Source organism: Papilio polytes, unplaced genomic scaffold (genome assembly GCF_000836215.1).
Source record: "Papilio polytes unplaced genomic scaffold, Ppol_1.0 DF822845.1, whole genome shotgun sequence".
Lineage (NCBI taxonomy): Eukaryota > Metazoa > Arthropoda > Insecta > Lepidoptera > Papilionidae > Papilio > Papilio polytes.
In genome coordinates this window covers 5,695,397-5,719,456 of record NW_013526359.1, presented here as the reverse complement: position 1 = coordinate 5,719,456, position 24,060 = coordinate 5,695,397, and the positions used below count along the sequence as shown (strand labels likewise).

The following is a 24,060-nucleotide window of genomic DNA, read 5'->3' as shown; positions in this document are numbered from 1 at the left end:
AAAGCACTGTGTGCAAATGAGGTGTTCATATACCAGACAGGAGCTTCTCTAATGGTCGGTTTCCCAGCTACTTTTAACTATTCGTTATTGTTTTTCGTTCGCTAACTTCATGAAATGCTTTTCCTAACTACGTAACTTGAATTTTACTCCATTGAAACATAGGCCAGCCTAACACTGATAAGTCGCTAGGTAATGATAAAATAAGTTGAAACTTCAAAAACCCAGCATAAATCAGCTTTATGTATAGAACTGCCGATTGTATTTGTGACTAAAACTTTACATTAATTGTTACTATCTGTTTACAAATCTAACTACCACGTTCAAATCTATTTAATGATTATTTAAGACGTCCCTTAGTCCTTAGCGTAAATTTATAAAGTTAATCCCATACTAAGATACTTTCTAAGTGTCAAATAGTGACGTACGTCAATAAAACCGTGCGATTCACGCCGCCAGTCTGTCGAGACCTTGCATTAGCGGGTCAACGAATGAGTTTGTGAGTGGAATCCCGCATGCAACATCTCAGTATGACTCACAAGAACTTCCCAAGAAGTCGCACGCAGAACAAATAAACAAACCGACTAAACAAACTATTGTATTGTATTATAACCCTTATATCTTAGTCTTTACGGGTGACATTTGTATGTAATTTTTGTATAAAATTGTCCTTTAACACGTTATGAGTTGTTAGACAAGTATGTCATATGGCAATTTAGCTTTATAGCCAGTAACAGATGAAGGTGAAAGATATTTTAAGACGTATTATTATTACACTACTAGCTTTCGCCCGCAACTCCGTCCGCGTGGAATAAAAAAAAAGAAAATGAATAGCCTATGTGTTCTTCCAGACTATCTTCTACATTTATACCAAATTTCATCGAAATCCGTTCAGCCGTTTAGGCTACAAACTCTAGCAAACATCCATCCATCCACGTAAACCTTCGCGGTTATAATATTAGTATGAAGTATGATTGTATGGTATTTTTAGATAAGAAGCACACCTATATAGATAAACTAGGTGTTGCTTACGACTTCGCTCGCGAGAAATAATGATTTAAAAAAACACGGCCTATGTGACAGACAATTAACCTCTCTAACGGTGATAGCATTTTTGAAATCGACCAAATAGTCTTTGCATGAATCGAATACATACAAAAATACAAATCTTAATTCTTTATAATATTAGTATATATGAATGAAAATTGTACAAATAGTGCTGTACTTAACAGAAATCCGTTATTTTAGCTCGTCCGGCTTTCAAGCGACTGAAAACTAGTGATTCTTGTGATCAACATTGATTACTCGTGTAATTTCGTTCGGGTTCTTTTCGGGTTCTCTTCAGGTTTAAAACTTGTGTTTTAAACCCGAATAACAATATGATTTCGTACTTGAGACGAGTAAGAAAACCATCATCATCCACTTGCCCTTATCCCTTATGGAGGGTCGGCACAGTATGTGCTGCTCTTCCATACATCTCTATCAGCCGTCATATCTGAACTTGAGACGAGTAAGAAAGCCATCAAAATCTGATATTAACTTCACACAATAAATCGCAAAATGTGCCTGGTTCGTAAAATTCTGTTATCGTATAACGGAGAGCTTTAGTAAAAATCAGACAGAACATTAAAATTCAAATCGCACGTGTAGCATTCAATTTGCCAGTACGTGAGTTCGATGCCGCGATATTTCTGAGACATTACGTACGGTAAGGGCGATGTGCTTGTTATCGACCATTTGTGTAGAAAATGGAATTTAAATGTCTACTTTTTGGTGCTTTCAGTTTGATAGGAATTATATTTGTTTCTTTTAAGTACAGTCGTGGACATTTGTCTACTCATTACTGTAAAATAATGCCTCGAACATATCACAGCAACATACGCACTAAAATCATAGCTCTTGACTGTCTTTTGTACAATAATTGAGCCCTAGTGGTAAGCGAATTTAATTCTTTGAGTGTCAATTCCATTTCATTATAAGTGATGACCAACTTTGAAGAATGATGTGTCTATTGATTCGTTATTCGGCGAAACATCACTCTGCCTTAACATGACTGTGTTTTTAACTAACTATGCTAAAGAACAGCTACTTCTAGGCTATCAAACGACAAAAGAACTTGCTTTAGTATTGTCCATTCTTTACCAAAATTGTAACTCCCTTATTTGGACATATAACAAATAAACACAAGCTTGTAAAAACCTAGCCTCTTATGTGGAAAGGTGTGAAACTCATGCTATTATATCTAATCAGCTTATGTCATGTATAGACAACGACGTATGCATCAACCGTACGGCTAGCGTCACTAGGATACGAATTCTTATTGAAATTCAACAAGATTCGATAACGATGCAAGTTCGTGATCGAAATAAACAAGTAAATGACTCAACTCTGTATTATCGATTTAATTGTAATCGATGAACGATGTATTTTGTATCGATTTTTTGTAGACTTCACTTTGGCAGAACATTGTATGTCTTTTGCCTTATTTTTATCTAGAAAAGGCATTTTACATAGAAACGCAGCCAAGACTGGTCGATTGACTATCAATGCGATCGATTCATAAAATCAGGTAAAAAGATTTTTTTGACATTCACACGACCTTCGATGAAGCAGGTATAAATATCTTACTGACCTTGTTTTGTCGTAAGAATAATTTATAAAACATCACGATAAAAATACTATCGAAAATACATGTAATGTCAGTTTCTTCATTAAAAAAAAACATTTTTTTTTCTTTTTTACACAAGCTAAGGCGGTAAAAATGTTAATAGCAAATAGTTAAATTCTATTGTTAAAAAACAAAAGTACTAGATTTTTTTTTTTAAATGCATCAAAAGTTAAACTTTTATTTTCAACCTGCGTATAGGAGAAAGAAAGAGAAGATATTACTGGCCAAAGATACTTTATTAATTACTAGAGCATGACTCAGAGTGAGTCAAAGCAAATGCCAACCGGCTAGATAAGACGAAGGGCAATAAAATTGTGTTTATTTACGTACGTAGGAAGAGGGTTGTTTAGTCGGGATGTACACGCGAACAAAAAAGTGTTTAAAAACAATTTTTACGCAACTATATCCTGTTAATATTTATTTGTGTACTAGTGTTTCAAGTAAAATGCTTTTCTAAAACACATGTGAAGTTCTTTCGTAAATTTTTGAGAGAATAGCTTTTTCTAATACACAAGGCACTTAAAATATTAAGTAAATACTTTTGAATAAATATACAGTTGTGTTGTGGTATGAAACACTTTTCCAGAGCACTGTACCTACGCTTGGAGATGTTTATACAATGCCGTCCTAATTTAAAAGTAGTTAAGATGCGTACAGTACATACGTATCAGCTGGCCTAATAGTACATTATGGAGTTCCTGCTGCATGCATCACTTTGATATATTGCTCACAGATAACATAGCTGTCAAATAATCTACAACTACCTACTAAAATTAGACAAGAACGAGATAAATTACATTCTATGTTATTAGTTTGACATAATAATTACAGAGTCAATGACCTTTTATTTATAGCTCTCTGATAATATTACTTAACATAACTATGCCTCAAGAACATTTTACATTTTCATTTATACGAGACAACAATGCCTCCTGCAAATCGAAACATACTTTTCTGGTAGTAGGAAAGAACACTTTTTTGAAAAAACTTTTGACACCCAAGTAACTTTGTTGTTTGTAAATTATATGTTGTGTACTTTTAACCTTAAATTACAAATATATTTCATGATTATGGCTTAGTATTAAAAGCACAAATTGTAATTAGTTTTAAGTTAGTATAAATGCAGTTGTAATAGTTCAATCTTTGTTGTTTTCAAAACATTATTTCTTTCTTTCTATTAGTCGTAGTCAATTGTACTAACCTTCAAGCATTTCAAACAGAACGTGTGTTGACAGGGTAAGACGCGAGAGGAGGTGTCGAGTCTCTCCAGGCACACGGAGCACTCCAGTAAATCATTGAGTAGACCTTCATCCATGCCGTTCGGAACCTGGGACAAGCAAATGAATATTAATTGACTAGCTGTAAGCTGCGACTTTGTTCGCGTGAAAATGAAATAACTGAAACAAACTAAAACGATTTCATAGTTCAGCTTTTATCAGACTGAAATCTATCTGTATTCCAAATTAAATACAGATCTGTTAAAGGCATCCTAGTGTTAAATGTTAATCAATTTTCATACATCCAAACTCTCGTATTTATAATTCTTTAAAATAATCATAAATAAAGCTTAGAAATATAAATTGTCCGTCGTTTTGTTAGTATTATAAGAACTATGTTCAAGATTAATTATATTAACATCGATTTACATTCCCTACGTTTCAGTGCGTACATGTTACAGCGGGATTCCACGGGGACATTCTACCGGCTGACGAGGATCTGTCACTTTTTATCAGCTGTTGAGTGCAATGTACTTTACGAGATCCGAGAGTACGCAAACTTGATAGTTATATTTGTAACCGTGGAATACCACTGCTGAAAGACGTTTGAAAGATATCGTTATCTCGATTTTTTAAGTCAACGAGAAAGATGGCATTACGTTCTTGTACAGTTTTTTCGGTAGTGTAAACCGCTGCTAATAAGGAAAGTAATATGGCCCGTTCAACGAAATATTAATAAAAAATAATCCAGACATCAATTATTTTTTATGCAGTAGTCGTAAAAAATACTGCATCAAAATGCTAAATGTAGTCATGATATCCTTTTCATATAGACAGACGCAAGTAAACTGTTTTACATGCAGAGATTCTGATACATTATTGATGAAATAATTTTATCAACATACATGACGCCATTTGATATCATAAACTAGAATCTCATCGAAAGGTTCTGGAAGATTCATGAACATAGTTCATTCGTTCGTCAAAAAACCTTTTTTTTCACGTGGAATTGTTCATTACATACGTAAATCTACAAACCACCGCTAAAAGGAAACGTATGACTCCTTTCCTTTTTCTTTCAACACAAGCATCCCGTGTTTGATTGTTCCGTTTGCATGCAACTACCGGCACAAACATCTGCCAAATTGTAATGCCATCGTATCCGCCACCATTCATTACGTACTCATATTTTTTTTATTATTAGCCCCCTTTACCATCGGTATGACTATCCCCTTGATCATCAGCCTGCCCCTTAATCAACGGCTGGTGGTGGCCATAGGTGAAACATCCTTTTCTTGCAGTGGCAATCGAACTTAGGCGTACTTTACTTTCTTGGTAGTCATAATTTAAACAACTGTGGTAAAATAAAATCGAATATTCCAATATTTATTGACCGTCTCCTACAAATATTCCTCTTACAGCTCTTTCTTGACTGTCCTTATTCAATATGCATTAAAAATAATTTCGTACGATTTTCACCATTCATTCATTACGAAAGTTTTGTTAAAATTGCCTACAAAACAAACGTTTTTAATATTCAGTAGGGTGACACATTACACTAGAAAAATGTTGGGTTACTCGTATGAAAACGGGGAGGGCCGCTAGTTAATTCAATCATCCATTCATTAAATGACTCATACCTAGGGTTGTCACCTCATAGGGTTTGAAACGATTTCTGCAAAAAAACATGCTGGGTTTCTGAATGTTCTATTCATTTTATTGTTACCTAGTGATTCATAAGAGTCAGATTGACTTAAGATTCATTGGAGTAAAACTGAAGTCACGAAGTTCGGGAACGCTTTTCATGAAGTTATCGAAACAAAAACGCTAACGAATGTATATTATATGTAACTGGGAAACCGGCCATTAGTGGGTTACGGGTTTTCCATGAAGTTACTCGTTTCGTCGTAGACTAATGACCGTTTTGTTTTGCCTTTTCGTCAAATAATCAAGGGTTGACACTGTTAATTAATTCACACCTAGCTTTCGTATCTTTTGTTGAAATTTGGTAGCCCTACACACACATCGTACGCAACACAACGAATTAACTGTAGTCTATCAGTTCTCCAAGAACGGAAACTACGTACGTAGCCCCTCTAATATCCAACGCAATAGCTAATCCACATCCGGTCGCGTTATGAATGCAAAAACTAATTTCCTCACACATACGATCTGATGCACTTCCGAGAATGCATTAGAACCACAGATCAAGGATATTACAAATACAGTTTACTAGCTTTCACCCGCGTCTCCGTGCTTAAAATAAACGAAAGTAAGACTATGTGTTCTTCCAAACCATCTACAACTATGCCAATTTTGAAATTCGCATTTGTAACATTAGTAAGAGTAAGATTGTCTACCATATGTCCAGCAGTGGACTGTTACAGGCTGAAACTAAATGCCATTTTTTTACAATCCAGTTTGCAACATTTTTTACTATATTTATGAAGGATAATGAATAAATCCTAATTTATCTTTTCTGTTATGGCACACACCAATTCTCACATCTTTATTTTCCCACAAAGCACTTCAGATTATAGGATGAAATCCTATATGCAAGAATTTTTAAAATTGGTGCTGTAGTTTTAAAATTGATTTGTTAGAATAAAAAAATGATTTAAAAAAGTTGACAACTAATGTAAAATTCTCAGAAGCTCATAAGCAACTGTTCTCAGTTTTAATGAAAATATCACTTAGAACTGAAGACATCATAACAATTTGTAGTTCCATGAAAAGTTGTATGCATTGTTGTACAACTTGTACAATGATGAGTTTTTCAAAACAAAACTTGCAACAGCCATACAAGTTGGTCAATATCTAGTTTTCATTTCATTTATGATATTCTTTTATATTACTTGATAAAACAATGTCTAGTCGAATAAATAACAATTGAATATATTGTAGTGTAATCTACTTTTTTTATATTTCATCATCATCTCCCCTGCCTTATCCTACTCCCGTAGGGCGCACCTGGTTTTCGTCCTCCAAATAACTCTTATCATCCATCATCTCAGTCATCACTCCCTTCTTGATCATGTCACCTTTCATGCAATCCATCCATATCTTTCTAGGTCTACCTCTACCAGTGTACCCCTCCACATTCATAACTAACATCCGTCACTTTTTAATATTTATTTATTACAAATATGTCCAATATTCACCAAAGTAATTAACATCATATATTATAAATGTGTTTGGATGAATGGATGTTTGTTAATATGTATCTCCAAAACAGTGCAACAGATTTCTATGAAATTTGACACAGATGTGAAAAAGCCGGGAAGAACCTGCTACTTACTATTCTTTTAAATTTTGCACCAACTATATTGCGGGCAAAACATAGTCTCACAATAATGTAAGCTTAGATATAAAATATAATACTGTATTGCACTATTTTCCTGATACCAGCAAACATTTCAGTTATTATTTAACAAGTAAAACCTATTTTAAATGTATGAAAGTTACTATAGAAAAGGTTGTTTAACTTCATCATTATTATGTCTTCAACATATTATTAGTCTGTTTATACAACTTACTATCATTGCATTAATTGTATTAATTGTTTTATGTTATAATAGTTTTGATTCATTAATACTTTAAAATATTTTTACAACTGTTAACAAGCCAGAAGTATGGAGGTTTATACAAATATTTGCTGATGCTCTTAACTTTGTCTATAGGCTATAAAAAAATTAAGATCATTATTCATATTGAAATCTGTTCTTATCAATTTTCTTTCATTTCAGGTTACAGAAAAGTATGCCTCCATTTTAAAAAGAAAATTCTCTAGACCCAGTTGTTTTGTGAGTTTAACATATATGACTAATTTTAAGGAGACCATATCCATGGTCGATGTTTTTTCATAGATTTTATAGTGTGTAATTTTTGAAAACTATTATAGACTTCTAAACAATGTTCATAAGTAATTTGCCAACAAGATTTTGGAGCTATCTTTACTGTATTTAAATCAACAGCCAATACTTTAGATAAACTTTACTTGTTTATTAATGTTGTTTCTTATTTTTTATATAGTTTGAGATTAAATAATTGCCATCTTATTGTAATAAGGTCATTTTATCATATGTTCGTAACCACTCTTAGCGATTTGTTACGATAAAGCATGTTTATAGACGTAATAATTCAGTTTCATTAAACTAATAAACTCTAAAGTAAATTATATACCAAAAAACATAATTGAGGCACTAATAAGATAACAATTTATACATTCCTGATAAAAAATAGCTCACATTATGATGTTAACGGTAGGAAACTATCTAAATACAAAACGATTCCTGATATTTTTGGAACACCCGCCGTTTTTCTTTTACTCTTGTTTCAAAAACTTTAAACGCTGATGACTCACCAAATTGTTTAAATTCCAACGATACGAGCGGGAAGTTGAACCATTATTGCTCTGCACGACACAGAACCAGGATACCACCACGATCACTCACAAATTCGACACACCAACGCTTTGAAACAGCACATAATTACAAACAAAACTTCATAGAACATTTAGCACAAATAATAAACAAGTTATCCACAGAAGTAATTGTTAACGGAAATATACACTTGTTCACATAAAAAACGAACAAAACACATCTAAGAAATGCCTTTTTAGCCGCTTATTCCTTTCAATATCTTTCATTTCATTCGTGATTCGTTCGACATTCGACAAACTGAGAAGAAGCGGGGGCGGGAGTAGGAAAATGTAGAGGAGTTGCAATATGAAATTTTTAGCATGTGGCTTTTAGACTTGGAAATTACTGTTTTAAAAGTTTTATAAATCTTTTTGAAAACTAACACTTCTTTTAAGTTGCAAAAATTGTTAATTGTATGATATGAAGCGTATTCTAGAGTGTACTTATAATTTAAGGTAACATTTGTTACAAATTTCTCTCCTATTTTTTTATAGCTCATGTCATTGTCACTTGTCAGATTGACAAATGTCAAGTGACTAGCAGCTGGAAGTGATTTTTATTGTTGATTTTAATTTTATTTGCTGATTCCGGTGATTTCCTTCATTTACTTAGTAAATTTACAAATTTAAGAAAAAGTACTTGTTTATTGTAGATTTTGGACAATGTCACGAGATAAAAGTGTCTGGTTTGCAGAGGAAATTCTTTTGGACGCCAAGCTTATTAATTTCCAATTAGAAACAGGAGAATGGGATGCCGTGGAAGAAATGTTGCGTGCAGAGGCACAGTTATCCAGAGATGCAGAGACTGGACGATTAAGACCGTAAGGATAATTTCACAGTTTTATAGTCAAACAATTTTATGTAGTACTTTGGCTTGTAGAGCATTTAGCTTTCTGAATATCTGCTGCATGTTGTATTCACTCTAGAAAGAATATTGTCTCTCTTTATTCACATTGTACATTTGTTTTTGCATGCAGGTAAAAATAATTAATGGTAAAAATAAATGAAATTCAGACGTATGTCCATTTCTTTCCTGGAAATTTACCATGTAAATATATAAATAAGTAAATTTGCTAATGTTTGAGTAACTTATTCTTAGTAAATAACATAAAGATTATTATTCCAAAAAAAATTATTAATCTAATAACACAAAACATATCAGATCTTAAAATTAAACCAGAATTAATAAATACTAATTTTTCTATTTCAGGAAAAAAGCTTCAGAATATACATTACGATTAATAGCAGAAGTCCTGCATATTATGAGACTGGATGTTGAACAAGCTTCATACAACCGGAGCACACTTGCAGTAGCAGAGCAATGCCTGCGGTTAGTCCGCTCCTGTGCAGCTGCTGGCACCAAGATGCAGACTTACATCTCTAAAGAACTCTCCATTCTAGACTCCATGCTTATTTTAGCCACAGAGTTTCAACATCCTAGTGTAGAAATACTGAATGAAGAGTTACAAAAGAAATTCGAAGGCTGCATGACAGTTTTGATACAAACATTAGGCAACCTTGTTGTTAATAATCCTTTTAATCAAATAATGATTTGGAACAAATTTGATTCAATCATCTTGAACTGTTTGATTGGACAGAATGATAAAATAGCTTCCGCAGCAGCTATGATAGTCTATAACATACTCTTAGGTCAACCAAATGTGTTGCCAGATGATGTATCTCTATTAAATTCACTTGCATACTTGTACAATAATGGCAACATTGAGTATCCACATTTAATTATTGAATACCTTATAGGTGTAGAGAACACTTATATAGAAAGATTATATTCTAAATTAGAACCTGAATGTAGAATGCTTGTTTTGAATCTTGCTTATAATATTTTAATGTCAACGGAGACACAGGATATAAATGTGTCAGTTAATTTTGTGAAGTTTATGGCGCATGAGTTTAAAAGCAAATCAGATTGTATTTTGAAGACTGTTGATAAATATGTGAACAATATTGAACCTCAAGAAGTTGTGTTTTTGTTAGAAATTATTGCAACAGCCTCAAGTATGGATGCATATATGGATTGTTTGCAAAATGACACATCTTTGTTCATCAATTGTGCTTGTAAGTTTAATTTACAGATATAGTATTTTATCACAGATAAAAAAAAAATTTTCTTTGAGCAATAAATTACATAAAATTGCAATAAAATATAAGTAGGGATGTATAGTGAACTGGCTATGAATAATTATTAAATACACCTCATTTCTTCCAGTTCTTCTTCGTGCCATTCATAAATTAGGTAAGGAGAGTAGTAATTTCTTTTCTTCAATCAACAAACTTTATGAAGCTACGGGCAAACATTTGATCAATGACGAAAATATATACAACAATAGCCCACCAGAAAGTAAGTAAATATTTTTTTTATATATCTTTTTGTATTTGAGCTATCATGCTGAAAATATTAATCAGAATGTTGAAAAAATTCAAAGTGACAGTGTTCAGAATTGTGTACTTTTTAACCGTCGGCTTCCACTGCCGTCATAGCGGTACAAATATATTGTCATCCTTCATGTTTACTTCTTAAAATAAAGGAAATAATTCATTTTTAGTATTTTGGTAGCGGAAATCCCACCAAATTATTTTGAATGAGTCACTATTGAATGATTGAACCGCTTGACAGTGGTAGTGCCCGCTTTAACATCTCAGCACGAATGGGCCGGCACGCCCGGTGTAATACCACGACCACACAAAAGACAGGCATGAAATAGCAGCAATTCCGTGTTTCGTCTGATGAGTGTGGTGTCGGAAGCCTAATTCAAGTCCCTTTCTCTTTACCACCCTTTTCTTATAATGAGAGGATGGGAAGGGGAAGTGGATTTGATGGAGGAGGAGATACATAGGAAGGGGAGATATCCTCTTTATGTGCGTCTCCTCTATCGGACAAGGGTAGGCAACGCATCTGCAATTGCGGATGACTATGGGCAGCGGTCGGTTCGCCATTTTGGCGGATTCAGGTGGCCGCTTGCTCGTTTGCCATCTTATGTTATAAAAAAAAAATGATTACAATAATCACTAAGATACTTTGGGTTTTCCATTTATCTTTTACCTAAAGCCGTAAGTAGCGTATTTTGTTCTCTTATATTTTCAGATCCTCTTTGTAAAAATGATTCTGCCGACAACATGCTATCTTGCAACGAAACGACATCCGAATGCACTGAATCGGAAAGCAGCGAACAATACTTCGAATGTAACGAAAATCCACCTTTCCTCGACAAAATGGAAACATTAAACGCACTAGATAATTTAAAATTCATGGAATCAATGCCTGATCCTAAAAGAAGTCCGGATTGCAATCCAAATGTTAAGATCGATAACGATTTGACCAAAGTTGCATTCAAGAGGAGTAGTTCTGTACCTAAGACTGACGAACGTATCTCTTTGCCGACTAGAAGAATCAGTTTAGAGCATAAAATAGATATCGGAGATGATAATGAACCTCCTTTGATTATTGATTCACAATCACCGTCTGGAAGTATGAATACAATAGCAGAAGTGATTCCTGTAGGACTTCAGCCGAGATTAGAATTACAAGAGGGAAGTAGAACTGATTCACAAGATAGTTCTCCGAATGATCCTCCAACTGAAATACATGTGCCGACTGAAGCTAAGGAAATTAAATCATCGCCTAGTGAAATATCCCCACCACTTTCTGATGCGGTACCCGAGATTGATTCACAGAAACAATCGCCAGATACACCTAAAGAGGTTAAAAAAAGTCAAAACCTATCGACGGATTTCGATCTAAGCGAGCAATTGCAGAAAATCTTAGGTATATCGGATAAAACGCGCGGTGATTCAACTAATGTGGAAAAGAAAACGGAATCGGTTAAAGAAGTGAAGTTAGCGGAAGAGAATCCTACAGCTAAGATACCGTCGGTTAAAATTGATTCGCCTGAAACTCAGAAAACAAGGTATATTTTCTTATTAATTTAATTAACATAAGTTTCCATTGCATAAATTGTGTGGTTATCATAGTAGTATTATAAATGCAAAGTTTAGATGGATGGATGGATGTTTGTTAGAATTTGTAGCATAAACGACTGAACAGACCTCCATGAACACATAGGCTACTCACTTTTGTTTTTTTCAATATCACGCGAGCGTAGTCGCGGGCGAAAGCTAGTTTAAAATAAATTAGAGTTGCCAATATATTTTTACTCTAGTGACAGCGAAGTAAATTATTCAACAGAGGATAATTATTATCCTTTAACCGTACATAAATAAAAAGTTTGACAAATTAAGACATCAGATAATTGGATTGAGTTTAAAATTTGTTTCGACCAACTTGGTTTTAAGATTTCTTTTTAATTCACGTAAATTGACCATATAGGTTGGGAGCGATAGACATGAACACTTCAAAGAAGGCAGTGACGTGCGTGGAGACGGTGGAGCGGCATGTCGCATTCGGCTTCAAGGCGGCGCTCGTGCGGACGCTCGCCAACCTCTGCTGGAAACACCAGGAGAACAAGAAACAGGTAAAATATGTCAATTATATGTCTTTTGCCTTTACAGTCGGGAAAACTAGCGGTGTTCCAACTTAAAAATCTTTGAACATTTTGAAACGAGACTCTGAACATCTTACTTCTTACTATCTCACTAATATTATAAATGCGAAGGTTTAGATGGATGGATGGATGTTTGTTAGAGTTTGTCGCCTAAACTGCTGAATAGATAACGATGAAATTTGATATATATGTAGACGATGGTGTGAACACACAGTCTTACTTTTGTTTTTTTCATAACATGCGGACGGAGTCGCGGACGACAGCTAGTAAATCAATACAACAAATCTTAGTGTTTGTACGAAAAAAAGTATTTTAGTATACATGGGTAGTTTCTTTTTATTATTATCCCTTCGTTTGCACTCACCGCTATTTAATAAGTTATTTGTAGGATAAGACGGAGTTTGTGTCGTTGCAATGTATAAGGCAATATTTCCTAAAGTCCAACACCGCGGATTTCCGCGACTGTACGTATGAAATGGTACAATTGTAATTATATTTCAGATGCGAGAATTGGAAGTTATTCCCGTGCTTTTAGATTGCTGCAACATCGATGCGCGTAATCCTCGTATCCTTTTTATAAACAGAATCTTTGATCGTGAAAAATGTTTTAACTAAATCAATTATGTTCCTTATAAAACTACAGTTATTATGCAGTGGGTGATTTTCGCAGTACGAAATTTGTGTGAGAATTGTCCGGAAAATCAGGTACAGTAACTAATTAAAAAGAAGTTTATAAATCAACAAAGAAATTATATTTAGAACCTTTTGGGTTTACGTTAAAAATATAAAATAAATATGAGTGTTTTATAATTGATTTGAATTCCAGGAGGTGATATCAAGAATGACGCTCCAAGGGCCCGTAGATAACGAGGTGCTACAAGAAATGGGGCTCACTCTGCACACAGATGCACAAGGAAATACCATAAAAGTAGCGCCATTGCCACGGGCTTAAAACATAATAGAAGAATAGGCTTCTTTAATAGCGATTCTATTTAATAGACAATAGTTTATTCTTCAAAATTCTTAAAATAAATGCTTTCTAGTTTGATTCTGAAGTTATAAAAGCATATAAATCAGGTATCCATTATGCTATATCGACAGTAGAAGCAGGATGTAAGGTAAATGAATGAACTTATATTCTTTTGAATTTGTACATTGTGTACGACGTAAAAATAAAATTGTGCTAAAACTGACTGGATGTTTCACTTTAATTTTAAGAAATATTTACGTACAGTAAAAATAAAAATAGTTACATAAATTATTGTAGGTTAAAAGAAAATTTACCATGTAAACCTACTTTTACTGTCAATAAAGTCTTTATTTTCTATCTGATTTAAATCTGTAAGACAGCAAATAAAGTTACAAGGGAAACCATAAAATTAACAATAAAAATCGACGAACCTCTACATATTTCAAAATAAAGCATTTCAAAAATAAATCGTAAGGTTTTTGGTCGAATTTTGCGTTGCAAAAAACTTGAAACTTCATGTTGACTTTGACATTTTCATTTACGACTCCCATATTATTGTTGTTTTTTCGACGAATACAGAAAGTGTTCATAAAACTTAGTTACCTTCAACCATGGTGAAAATAGCACTTCAAATTAAAGCGACATTAGAATGTGTTGAAAAATTATATACGAACCACCCGTACTATCAGTGGTTTTTGAAATTAAAATGTGGAAGTTGCGGCGAAGTGTCGGAAAAGTTTCACGATCTTACAGAAGCCGAGAAAGTTCCACAGAAACATAACAGATCTGAAACAAACCTGTTAATTAAATGCAAGTTATGTTCCAGGGAAAACAGCATAGACGTTATTGAAGGAAGCAATGGTACAGTTTTACAATGCAATAACCTATAAACTGTGAGAATTTTGTAACTATCTATTTAGTAATTTTATTTGCCTGTATGAAAGTTCTAAGATAAATTGTATAAATTTAAATAAGTATTTTCCCAGTTCAGTTAAACTATTTAATCAAGCATAGAAAAATTAAAAAGAATTTTGTAGCCAATGATTTCAAAAAGTATTCAATAAGATGTTCTGGTCATTTTCTTGCTTCATATTAAAATCTCTGTTATAGTACATAGCATTTGTTTCCAGGAATTTTCACAAGCAATGATTTGGGTAAATTCAAAACAATAGTAATATTTGACTGCAGAGGTGTGGAGCCGGTTGACTTTGAGCCAAAGTCTGGATGGATTGCAGAAGCAGAAGATGATGGTAATTGCTAAATTATACTTTTAATCTTGTCTTATTAAATTTAAAGATTAGTGGTATGTGATTCTTATCATACTCCTGTCCTTGTCTCATTCTATGTATGATATTTAACTTACTTTTATGCTTTTCTTTTGTAAATATTTTTTTTTTATTTAAATCGGATGTGAATTGCACAATGTGTTAAGCTGGGTACTGACAAATGTTACAAAGAGTAATATTTATATCATCAATTAAATAGAAAAATGAAGTTTATAAAATTTTAACTTTAAATGCTTGTCTTGTAAAAATGTAAATTTTGAATACTGCCATTTTTTATTTAACCAACTATATTGCACTGCAATATACCAGACCAACTATATACCAGACTATATACCAGAACCAACTATATACCAGAACCAAAGACGCAACCATCGTGGCTAAAAAATTAAAATGGAAATGGGCGGGTCACACAATCAGGGGCGAGGAAAAATGGTCGAAATTGTTAATGAACTGGTACACAAAGCACAAGAAGAGAAAAAGAGGCAGGCCATATACTCGATGGGTCGATGAGATCAAAGCAGCAGCGGGCAGCGCCTGGTCCAGAACGGCGAAAAATAGAAAACTGTGGTCCAACATGGAGGAGGCCTTTGTCAAAATGGCACACAGACAATAATTGTTTATAATTAATAATACATTATATTAGAACTGTTATTTATTGTCTGAATAAAGGCTTATATTATTATTATTATTATATTGCACTGCAAGTATTCCTTTAATCAGTACATAGTGAGTGTACACAATGTAACATGTTACAATACACTTTGTAACATCAGTTCCTAGCTTTATGTTATTGAATACTATTGGAAGTTAAATCCTCACTGCTATGAATAAGCTTAATACATTTAAGTATTTTCTAGTTGGTATCAGACATCCAAAGAAGGAACAACACTATTTTTATAATGTTCCTCAACCCACTGCTGGATGTAGGTCTTTCCCAATCCCTCCTAATTGCATTATAATGATGTTTTTATTATTACACAGGAAAGAAATTTGAAGATGTAGACCTCTCTGAGAAGGAATGGGTTGAATATGATGAAAAGAATCAAAACTCTGTTGGCATTTACGAGTTGGAGTGGCAGTTTGTTAAAGTTAAATAATTATTATAACATTTTAGTTATGAATGTATATATTTATGGTAAGCCTATATATCTAATATATTATTTCAAATTACTACCTACTGGTAACACTGTTGAAATTTATCTACACTATGTACTTGTTAAAAATCATAATTTATAATAAATTCATTTTTATTTATGTTTAAATTTTAATTTATATGAACCTTTTCAAAATAGAGCCTTTAATCAGTTTTTATGGTTTTGTTTTCATTATCTTGTTAAGGATTAATTTGTTTAAAAAATCTATAAAGAGTGTAATTGTGACCTTTTGTAACTTTGTTTAACACTTGTTTAAGTTATCTACAGTTTTGAAGTAAATTATTAGTTTTTATAGTTATCCATGACCTGTGAATTTCCACTAGTAGGTTGGTCCATTAGTTGGTTGTTTAATATAAATTTTCTGTATTTTGTTCAGTCACTCAGCACAATAAGCAAGCAAAACACACCTGAGATTACAAGTAAAGTGTTCTCATTTAAAGTTCGGCAACTCATCTCTAGCTAAAAACTTCCATGCAAGTTGTACATGTGCAAATGTATATGCCAGATACAGGCATATGCTAACTGGTATGCCAGTGGATAGCACGATATTGGACTTTGTGATAGTTAAGGAAGGAGATGAGGAGTTTTACAAAGGATACTGACATAAATTCCCGTAAACTGGCATTCAAGCTACATTTGACTGACGTGTATTCCTGCCCTTACGCATTTACATATAATGATTATCATTTCGATCTAATCACTGAAGCGTCAAAACTATTGAATGAGGAATAGGAAGTGTTGAACGAAAGTATACTGTTTCGGTCCACTTGGTTCGCGAAAACGCAACATGCGTCTACAATACAACGAAACTCGCAATGCTATCGAAAGAAAAAGTTATATGCAATATGTTTTTTAAGATACATGCGTGAAGTTACCTATACGTTGTTTTTATTGTAATAGGAACAAATAGTACTACTTAACGAGATTGTGTTGGTAGAAACTTGTTTCATGTTAGTAGGAAAAACCGGTATGAAGCAAATAGATCTCCAAAATTCTTAAAAAGACAAAAAATAGTATCACAGCATCACTCATTTACTCATACACACAGCGTTCCAACAAATAACAAGCGCAACGCTTTATTGTTTCTATTAGATACTAAAATAAACCTATATTGTAAACTAATGAGTCTTGATTTCAATATAAATAAATTCTCTAGCGTCACGGAGTTTCCGTTGAAGTTGAGGTAACGCCATCTTCTGTCACGGTTTTGAACCCTGTGAAACCAGTATTCCCGTGAACTGTAACCGTATGCTCTGGAGTATCCGTTGAAGTCTCTTCAGAAGTGGCCGCTTCCCTGACAAAGTTATCACCTCCTTTACTAACGAAGGAACGATCATTGCTGTAAACCAAAGGATGATGAATGAAAATCGGAACCTCAACTGGCACCTTAACCGGAACTTTAACTGGTACTTTTACCGGATAAGGAACTTTAACCGGATACGGAACCTTTTTTTCAACCGGATAAGGTCTCGGCACATACACCGGCACACGTTTCTCAACTTCCACTCTCTGAGGGATGTAAACTTCTACTGGAACTTTTTTCTCAACCTCCACCGGGTAGGGCACTCTTTTCTCAACTGTCACTTGTACTGGACGTGGAACTTCAACAGGATACGGCTGTGGCACAGGCACTCTGACGGCTACGTGTTTTATTACTTCCACCGGTTCTTTCACTCTTACTTCAACAGGATACGGTACTTTCTTTTCAACCGGATACGGTTTGGGTACAAACACTTTTACGGGGACGGGGTAAGGCACTTTCTTTTCGACCGGAAATGGTACGGGTCTATCCACGGGCACCCGAACGTGAACCGGATAAGGCACTTTCTTCTCTACCGGGTATGGAACCGGATGTGGGACTTTGACTTCCTTTACTATTGGCACGTGATGAATGATCGGGTACGGTTTTGGAATATATTCCTTCTCCACAACTTTGACCGGTACAGGATGTGGAACTTTAACCTCCACCGGATATGGAACTTTCTTTTCGACCTTGACCGGATAGGGTCTGTCCACTATTTTCACCTTTTCAACCGTGACCGGAACGGGCACTTTCTTTTCGACCGGATAGGGTTTAGGCACTTCCACCTTGTACGGGACTCGAATGGGTTTTTTCACAGTTTTGACGTATCTGTGGTGATGATGATGGTGATGGTGCTTTATTTTGGTGAAAACTTTTGGAGGCGGAGAGGGGGCTTGGTGTGTTTGCAGGCCGGCGACTATAAACGGCGTGGGCGAGTGCAGCCCCCGTGAGCTGTAAGCAGAATACAGATAGGGATTCAGTTGTTTTCTCTTGAAGAAAACCATTTTTTTCCTCTCCAGCGCCGGTGTTAATGTTTTTGCGGCATTATTGGCCGGCACCAGTCCGTACGAAGGAAAGAGTAGCGTCTGTTTTCTCGGTGTGTACGTTAATTTTGGTTGTGGATAAAAAACGTCTGATCGTCTGCTTATCGGCGTTTGAGCCTTTTGTTTGAATATAGGATAGTGCGTTGGTATTATTGGTATCCAGTCGTTAATTTCGTCGAAGTTACTTTTTACTTTTTTTTTGGGAACCCTCGTAAATCGGCGGTAGCCTCTGGCGGTAGGCTGAGCTGTAGTAGTTGTAGTTGTAGTTGAGGATTGACTTATATTATTAATTGTTTTGAGAAACTTAAATCGTATATGTGTGCTCTCAGATGGTGCGTGGTCTGTTGAGTTGGTACTACTTTTCGTTTCAGTCATGTTTGAAGACTCCGTCGTGTTGCTAGCAGTCGCGTTCATCTTCTCTAGAATTCTCTTAGGCCATATTCTCTTTGTCCTCAACACTCTAGTCGTAGTCGTCGGGGTTGTTGTGGTCGTTAGGGTGGTGTAATTAAATATTGGTGGTCTGACCCAGTCTGATCTTATGCCGTTAATAGTCTGAACGGGTAAACTAAATTTTGGGCTTTTCGCTACGTACGACTTGCCAGTCGACGCGGCGAATACGAGTGGTGGTTTCGGTGTTTGAGTCTTATAATAATGATGTCCAGGTAATGGTATGACTCGAGGAAACCTGATCAATGATTTTTGGTATGAGTGTAATTTATGTGGTGATATTGGGTATGAGTTTTCTGTAGGTAGTCTTGGTATTTGGCCGTAGTACTGTTGTGGTATTTCTAATAGCTTTTTCTTAGCGTTGTGAGAGGGTCTAATTGGCGGTTTGCTTGGTGGTCTCAGTTCAGGCTTATAAGTGTAGTTAGTTATAGCGAGTCGCGACGGCTGTGGCTTGGGTGTTGAGGTTAGGTTTACGTACGTTGGGCCGTTTATAATAGTCACAAGTTTATTCTTCGCCTCCTCGGCTAGCTGGTCTTTTCCGCTTTTGTTCTGTACCGTCGCGCCACCATCGTTGACGACGATCGCTAACGCAATGATCAGGAATGCCGTCTGCAAGAAAATAAATATACGTTGTACATTAAAAGCGGATTTCAGGCGGCACTGCTGATGGTATTAATCGAATTATTTCTGGTTACAGTTTTATTAAAAATAATAAAAAATAATAAGATAGTTCACATTGGATATCGGAACAGAGATAATGTAATTTTTTTGTAAACACAATTAAAAGGAATAAATTGATTAAACCAACTCTCCTTCTAAGGATATCTGATACCTTTTACAAGTAAAATATCCTTATAATTGAAATAAACACTGTCACAAATAATCACTATCACCGTAAATGTTTTTTCGCACAAAAATCACTTTCACTTAACATCTCACTGGCAGTTTGACATTTGGTTTCGCGCGCATTTTTTAGATTCGTAGTGTTGTACCTACCGATAATTGTTGCATAGTGTGGAGCGGCGGCTTCTAGCGAACATGTACGAATTGCTGCGTCCAAGGAAGCGTCACTCACTTAAATAGCATACGGTTGGGCGGGAACGTCCACTTTCACTGAATAAACTTGGATTATTGTTAGTAAACAAACTATTATATAAAACATTAATATAATAAACACTTAAAAATATATATCGATTTTTTTGAGCTTTCAACTAGCAAATTTCATTCGTAGGTGAACAAAAGCTAACTTGACCGGACGCTTGTGATGAGAGTATGAGAGAGTGGTTGGACACTTGTTGCAGTTGGTCAGTGATCCGTAATCCGACCAATCTTTATGGAGTAACTAAGGTTCGCTAGAAGAATACGAGGATTCGATAAAGCATATCTCTTCGATACTCAAAAGTAGAGAATTTGTGTAATTATTGTTTTTGCAGATGCAATAGTCCACATTTACAATTTAACAGTTAAAAGGGTAATTTAAACATAGTTCAGGGAATTCTCATAATTTTGTACCCACTTTTAAAATTCATTATTTTGTGCATATGATCGAGTTATGCGTATCTACATTACGAGCATACTATTGCGTTTTCGAAGAATCCATTAAATGTAATATTAGAAGTTACCTTGTTACCGAACCTTCCTACTTCCGTTGTTCCGCACAAACTCCTTAAACACAAATTGTTAATTACACAACCCTGTTAATTTTGCACGCAAATCGAACAAAATTATTTGGTTATTCAATTGCACGATACACATTAAATCAATTATTACGCAATATCAAATATTTGAATAATTATGAAAGTGTAATCGTATTATAGTTTTTCTGCTTAGGTTAATCGTAACTCATCTCTGAAATCGATGTAATAATAATAATCGAATGTGAATATACTTAGGATAGGATACCTTTAGAATAAGCAGAAAAAAGCTGATAAAACGTGCGGTAAATCTTTGTATTTATAAATCTTAAAACCGATCAAGATCGTTTTAAATACATTTTCTAATGCAAAGGTTTTAATTGTAGATTGAAGAAGTGTTGTTTGTCTAAAGGGTGGAGAGGGAACGAAGAAATAAAGCTATAGAAATAATATAAAAACGTTTTATTTCTCATTGAATCTCTTTCAATATTTTTAGTCTATATTTATCATCGGGGAATCGCAACTTGACAATCTGCCTAATCTCTTCACACGCGTAGTATTGCAGTAATAGCTTATCTGTATGCCACAGATCCGTTATTTCAAGCAACTGAGCTTTTAAAAGCTGCGGCATTTTACTGAACTTCACCCATATATTAATTTTATTATCCAATTCTACCTCCTCTTCAAATAATGAAATAATTTCAGCCATAGTATCTTCAAATCTAACGGCCAACATGTAAACTAACTCTTCAGTTATTGGCTTACTATCTGCAAATAATCGGTCCAACATTGCTTGACACAGAGCTTGGGCTAAAGTACAGATAGACAGCTCGTACATTCTAATGGGAAGAACATTGTACCAGCTGCTTTTAAGATCCTTCATAAGGTTTAATGAACTTTTTATTGCTGCATCAAATGTTTGGTATGACTCATGTGTCCAGGGTAGTTCTAAAAAAAATATTAAGGTTGATTTTATTGATAAAATAAACATAATTATAAAGTGACACAAAAAATAATACATTTGTTATTGATTGGACATCTAGTTATATATGTGTCCTGATATTGGGTAAGAGGGTGTTACAATAGATGTTATATACAAAGTATTGAAGGTAAAAGAAACTAAAAATATTACTAAAATCAAAATTACTGAATAAACCTTATTATAAATTCATTTGGTAAGTATGGTGTTCAAAGCTTCAACCACAATTAATGTACCTACCAGTTTCTTCAATGCTCTTAACAATAGTATTTCTTTGAGTCTGTAAGTATATTGAGATTTTTTCCAAACCAACAACTCTGAGGTCTTGAATACATTCTAAGAGTACTGTAGTCAGTAGATCAGCTAGACATGTAGGCAGAATATTCTTCCAGGGTGGTCCGATCAGGCTATGTGCCAAATAGAAACAGTTGTTGAAGAATAATGCTGAAAAAATGTACCATTTATTACTCTAAAATATATATTCTAATAGTATATTTACACAATACAAATTACTATTTATTTTTCATAGAAAATGTTGTAAGGCATTTTAAAGAAAACTGGATTAATAGTTTAAACAAAATTAGCAACACTAAAACAGTTAAATAACTTATATGTGATTTTAAAAATAATAATTAAAAAATGACTTACCAATATCCAAAGGACAAAATTCCAAGTTGACTTTAAACTTTTTAGGTACCAAGCATTGGTACATAACAGCAATATCTCTTATGTACATAACAAGCTGCCTGCTGTACTCTTCCGGAAGCTTTGTACTTTCTTCCAAATGTTCTATTATCATTGCCATTATTTTCTCCACATTTTTTGAGATCTTACATTTAGATAGGAAAATAGGATTATTCAGTTCCCACAAGCCATCTTTACTGGGACAGTTACTAGAATCCAAAACTGAATCATTTGGAATATCGGCTACATTCCCTGCGGTGATTGTTCCAAAAGACAAGCTTTCATCAAGCATATTTCTTACATCAGATAGCAATTTATCACATTTCTTACGATACAAAACACATTCTGAGTTCTCTATGTATTTGTTAAGTGGTGATTCATCTGCTTCAACAAATTTTAAATCTACTAAAAATTTATTAAACGACTCCAACTCTAAAACAATATTCTTATAATTCTCATAACTACTATCACATGAAGGTAAGTTATTTCTGATGCAGTCTTTTATTATCTTGTTGCAAAACTTTTGTTTAATTGACTCGGCAAATACTTGTATGAAGTTTTTACCATCCTCAAACTGTCCTAAAGTTGATTGTAGAAATTCAAAAACTGCAGTTAAGTTATTGAATATAGTTTGAAAGTTTGGTTTGTTGGGATCATTTAAATCTATCTTGATATTAAATACTAAAGCTCCTAAATAATCTTCAGTATAAATGTTACAGTTGTGTCTTATCACATTATGTAATAATTTATCAATAAAGAAATGTGAAAATAAACCGAGTTCTGCATTTAACCTTTCCGTAACATAGAGAGATTTTAAAACATTTTGTATTAAAACTGGATCACTCTGCTGTATTGATAGAGAGTATGTAAGATGATAAATGCTTTTTTTCTCTTCCCAGCTAAAGATGTCCTCCCATTCTATGCTGAGTTGTGCAGTGTACATAGCTAATTGGTTTTCAGCCTGATCGTTGAGTTTCGATAGTGCTTTACATGCGTTTCCTTCAAATTTAAGTGATGCCAGTTGTTTGCGCAAATTGTTAACACTTACCATGGCGTCAATGTAATTATATCTACCGAATTCATGACTTGCCTTATTCAGAATTTGTTTCCCTTCCACAACAACACATAAGTTATTTAAAACTTTCATAGCATTTTCTAATTTTTTACAACAACCACAAAATTCTTCATTCAATGTTTCAGACTTTTCATTCACTACCTTTACGTTTTCTAATATTTTGTTATAATCGGCTAATATGTTAGATTTGCGATTTTCATAGTTCAGTTCTTCTAAGCTTTTGGTAGGCGTAAAATTACAAAATGTGTCTATAAAGTTTTGCTGTAGAGCCCATGAAAATAATTGTACTCTTTCTATTAATTCTTTTAATATTAGTAATATTTCTTCACGTTGTTTTTTTACATTCTCCTTTATCGTTTTATCAGCTTCGTGTAAAACAGAACTTATCGAACTCATAGTTCTTGAGTATTTTCTTTAAAAACTTTAACAATAAACAATGATAAATAAAAATATCACAAGTATCGGTTCCAAATTTTAAACAATTTCAAAAATTTGAATTGGTTTGACAGCTACCGGCTTTTGAAAATGCAGATTATATTCGACCAAAGATTAAATGCACAGATGTAAAATTTTGGTATGTCTGCTTATAAAAATGATAAAAAGGAAAGCAAATAGAAAAATCATTTTAACGAAATAAAATGTTTTGTTTTTAAAATACTACTA

General features: G+C 34.0%; 4 protein-coding genes across 5 annotated transcripts in view; 2 read left to right on the top strand and 2 right to left on the bottom strand.

Annotated features, from left to right (window-relative positions):
* The window catches only part of LOC106105502 (SH3 domain-containing RING finger protein 3-like), a 36,061-nt gene extending 27,475 nt beyond the window's left edge, over positions 1–8,586 (bottom strand). For both annotated transcript variants that reach the window (XM_013285850.1, XM_013285852.1), the window contains exons 1-2: positions 8,246–8,586; positions 3,867–3,992 (exon numbers count right to left, since the gene is read on the bottom strand). In XM_013285850.1, the coding sequence (XP_013141304.1) occupies positions 3,867–3,980 (114 nt within the window). In that variant the 5' untranslated portion in view covers positions 3,981–3,992; positions 8,246–8,586. The remainder of the gene's footprint in view (positions 1–3,866; positions 3,993–8,245) is intronic.
* Positions 8,587–8,823: 237 nt separating this feature from the next.
* LOC106105574 (ataxin-10) lies at positions 8,824–14,015 on the top strand. Its single transcript, XM_013285971.1, has 8 exons — positions 8,824–9,123; positions 9,513–10,378; positions 10,530–10,661; positions 11,406–12,228; positions 12,648–12,792; positions 13,324–13,387; positions 13,466–13,527; positions 13,649–14,015. Exons 1-8 carry the CDS (start codon positions 8,966–8,968, stop codon positions 13,772–13,774), a joined length of 2,376 nt encoding a protein of 791 aa, XP_013141425.1. The 5' UTR covers positions 8,824–8,965; the 3' UTR covers positions 13,775–14,015.
* Positions 14,016–14,312: 297 nt separating this feature from the next.
* LOC106105521 (UPF0587 protein GA18326) lies at positions 14,313–16,332 on the top strand. The gene is made up of 3 exons (XM_013285887.1): positions 14,313–14,653; positions 14,923–15,042; positions 16,060–16,332. The coding sequence occupies exons 1-3, from the start codon at positions 14,404–14,406 to the stop codon at positions 16,173–16,175; spliced, it is 486 nt and encodes a 161-aa protein (XP_013141341.1). The 5' UTR covers positions 14,313–14,403; the 3' UTR covers positions 16,176–16,332.
* Positions 16,333–16,394: 62 nt separating this feature from the next.
* LOC106105522 lies at positions 16,395–23,880 on the bottom strand. Its single transcript, XM_013285888.1, has 4 exons — positions 22,287–23,880; positions 21,879–22,082; positions 21,189–21,607; positions 16,395–19,634 (listed from the first exon to the last, which is right to left on the bottom strand). The coding sequence occupies exons 1-4, from the start codon at positions 23,791–23,793 to the stop codon at positions 17,391–17,393; spliced, it is 4,374 nt and encodes a 1,457-aa protein (XP_013141342.1). The 5' UTR covers positions 23,794–23,880; the 3' UTR covers positions 16,395–17,390.
* Positions 23,881–24,060: the final 180 nt, after the last annotated feature.

What these genes read in the sequence shown, in the direction of transcription:
- LOC106105522 (XM_013285888.1), bottom strand. Translation starts at nt 23,793, where the DNA reads ATGAGTTCGATAAGTTCTGTTTTACACGAAGCTGATAAAACGATAAAG. An exon ending in ATTTTGTCCTTTGGATATTG is followed by an intron (nt 22,083 to 22,286) that starts GTAAGTCATTTT and finishes ACATTTTTTCAG; the next exon opens with CATTATTCTTCAACAACTGT. An exon ending in TAAGAGCATTGAAGAAACTG is followed by an intron (nt 21,608 to 21,878) that starts GTAGGTACATTA and finishes TATTTTTTTTAG; the next exon opens with AACTACCCTGGACACATGAG.
- LOC106105521 (XM_013285887.1), top strand. Translation starts at nt 14,404, where the DNA reads ATGGTGAAAATAGCACTTCAAATTAAAGCGACATTAGAATGTGTTGAA. An exon ending in CGTTATTGAAGGAAGCAATG is followed by an intron (nt 14,654 to 14,922) that starts GTACAGTTTTAC and finishes ATTTGTTTCCAG; the next exon opens with GAATTTTCACAAGCAATGAT. An exon ending in TGCAGAAGCAGAAGATGATG is followed by an intron (nt 15,043 to 16,059) that starts GTAATTGCTAAA and finishes ATTATTACACAG; the next exon opens with GAAAGAAATTTGAAGATGTA.
- LOC106105574 (XM_013285971.1), top strand. Translation starts at nt 8,966, where the DNA reads ATGTCACGAGATAAAAGTGTCTGGTTTGCAGAGGAAATTCTTTTGGAC. An exon ending in CCTGAAACTCAGAAAACAAG is followed by an intron (nt 12,229 to 12,647) that starts GTATATTTTCTT and finishes TTGACCATATAG; the next exon opens with GTTGGGAGCGATAGACATGA. An exon ending in AGAATTGTCCGGAAAATCAG is followed by an intron (nt 13,528 to 13,648) that starts GTACAGTAACTA and finishes TTTGAATTCCAG; the next exon opens with GAGGTGATATCAAGAATGAC.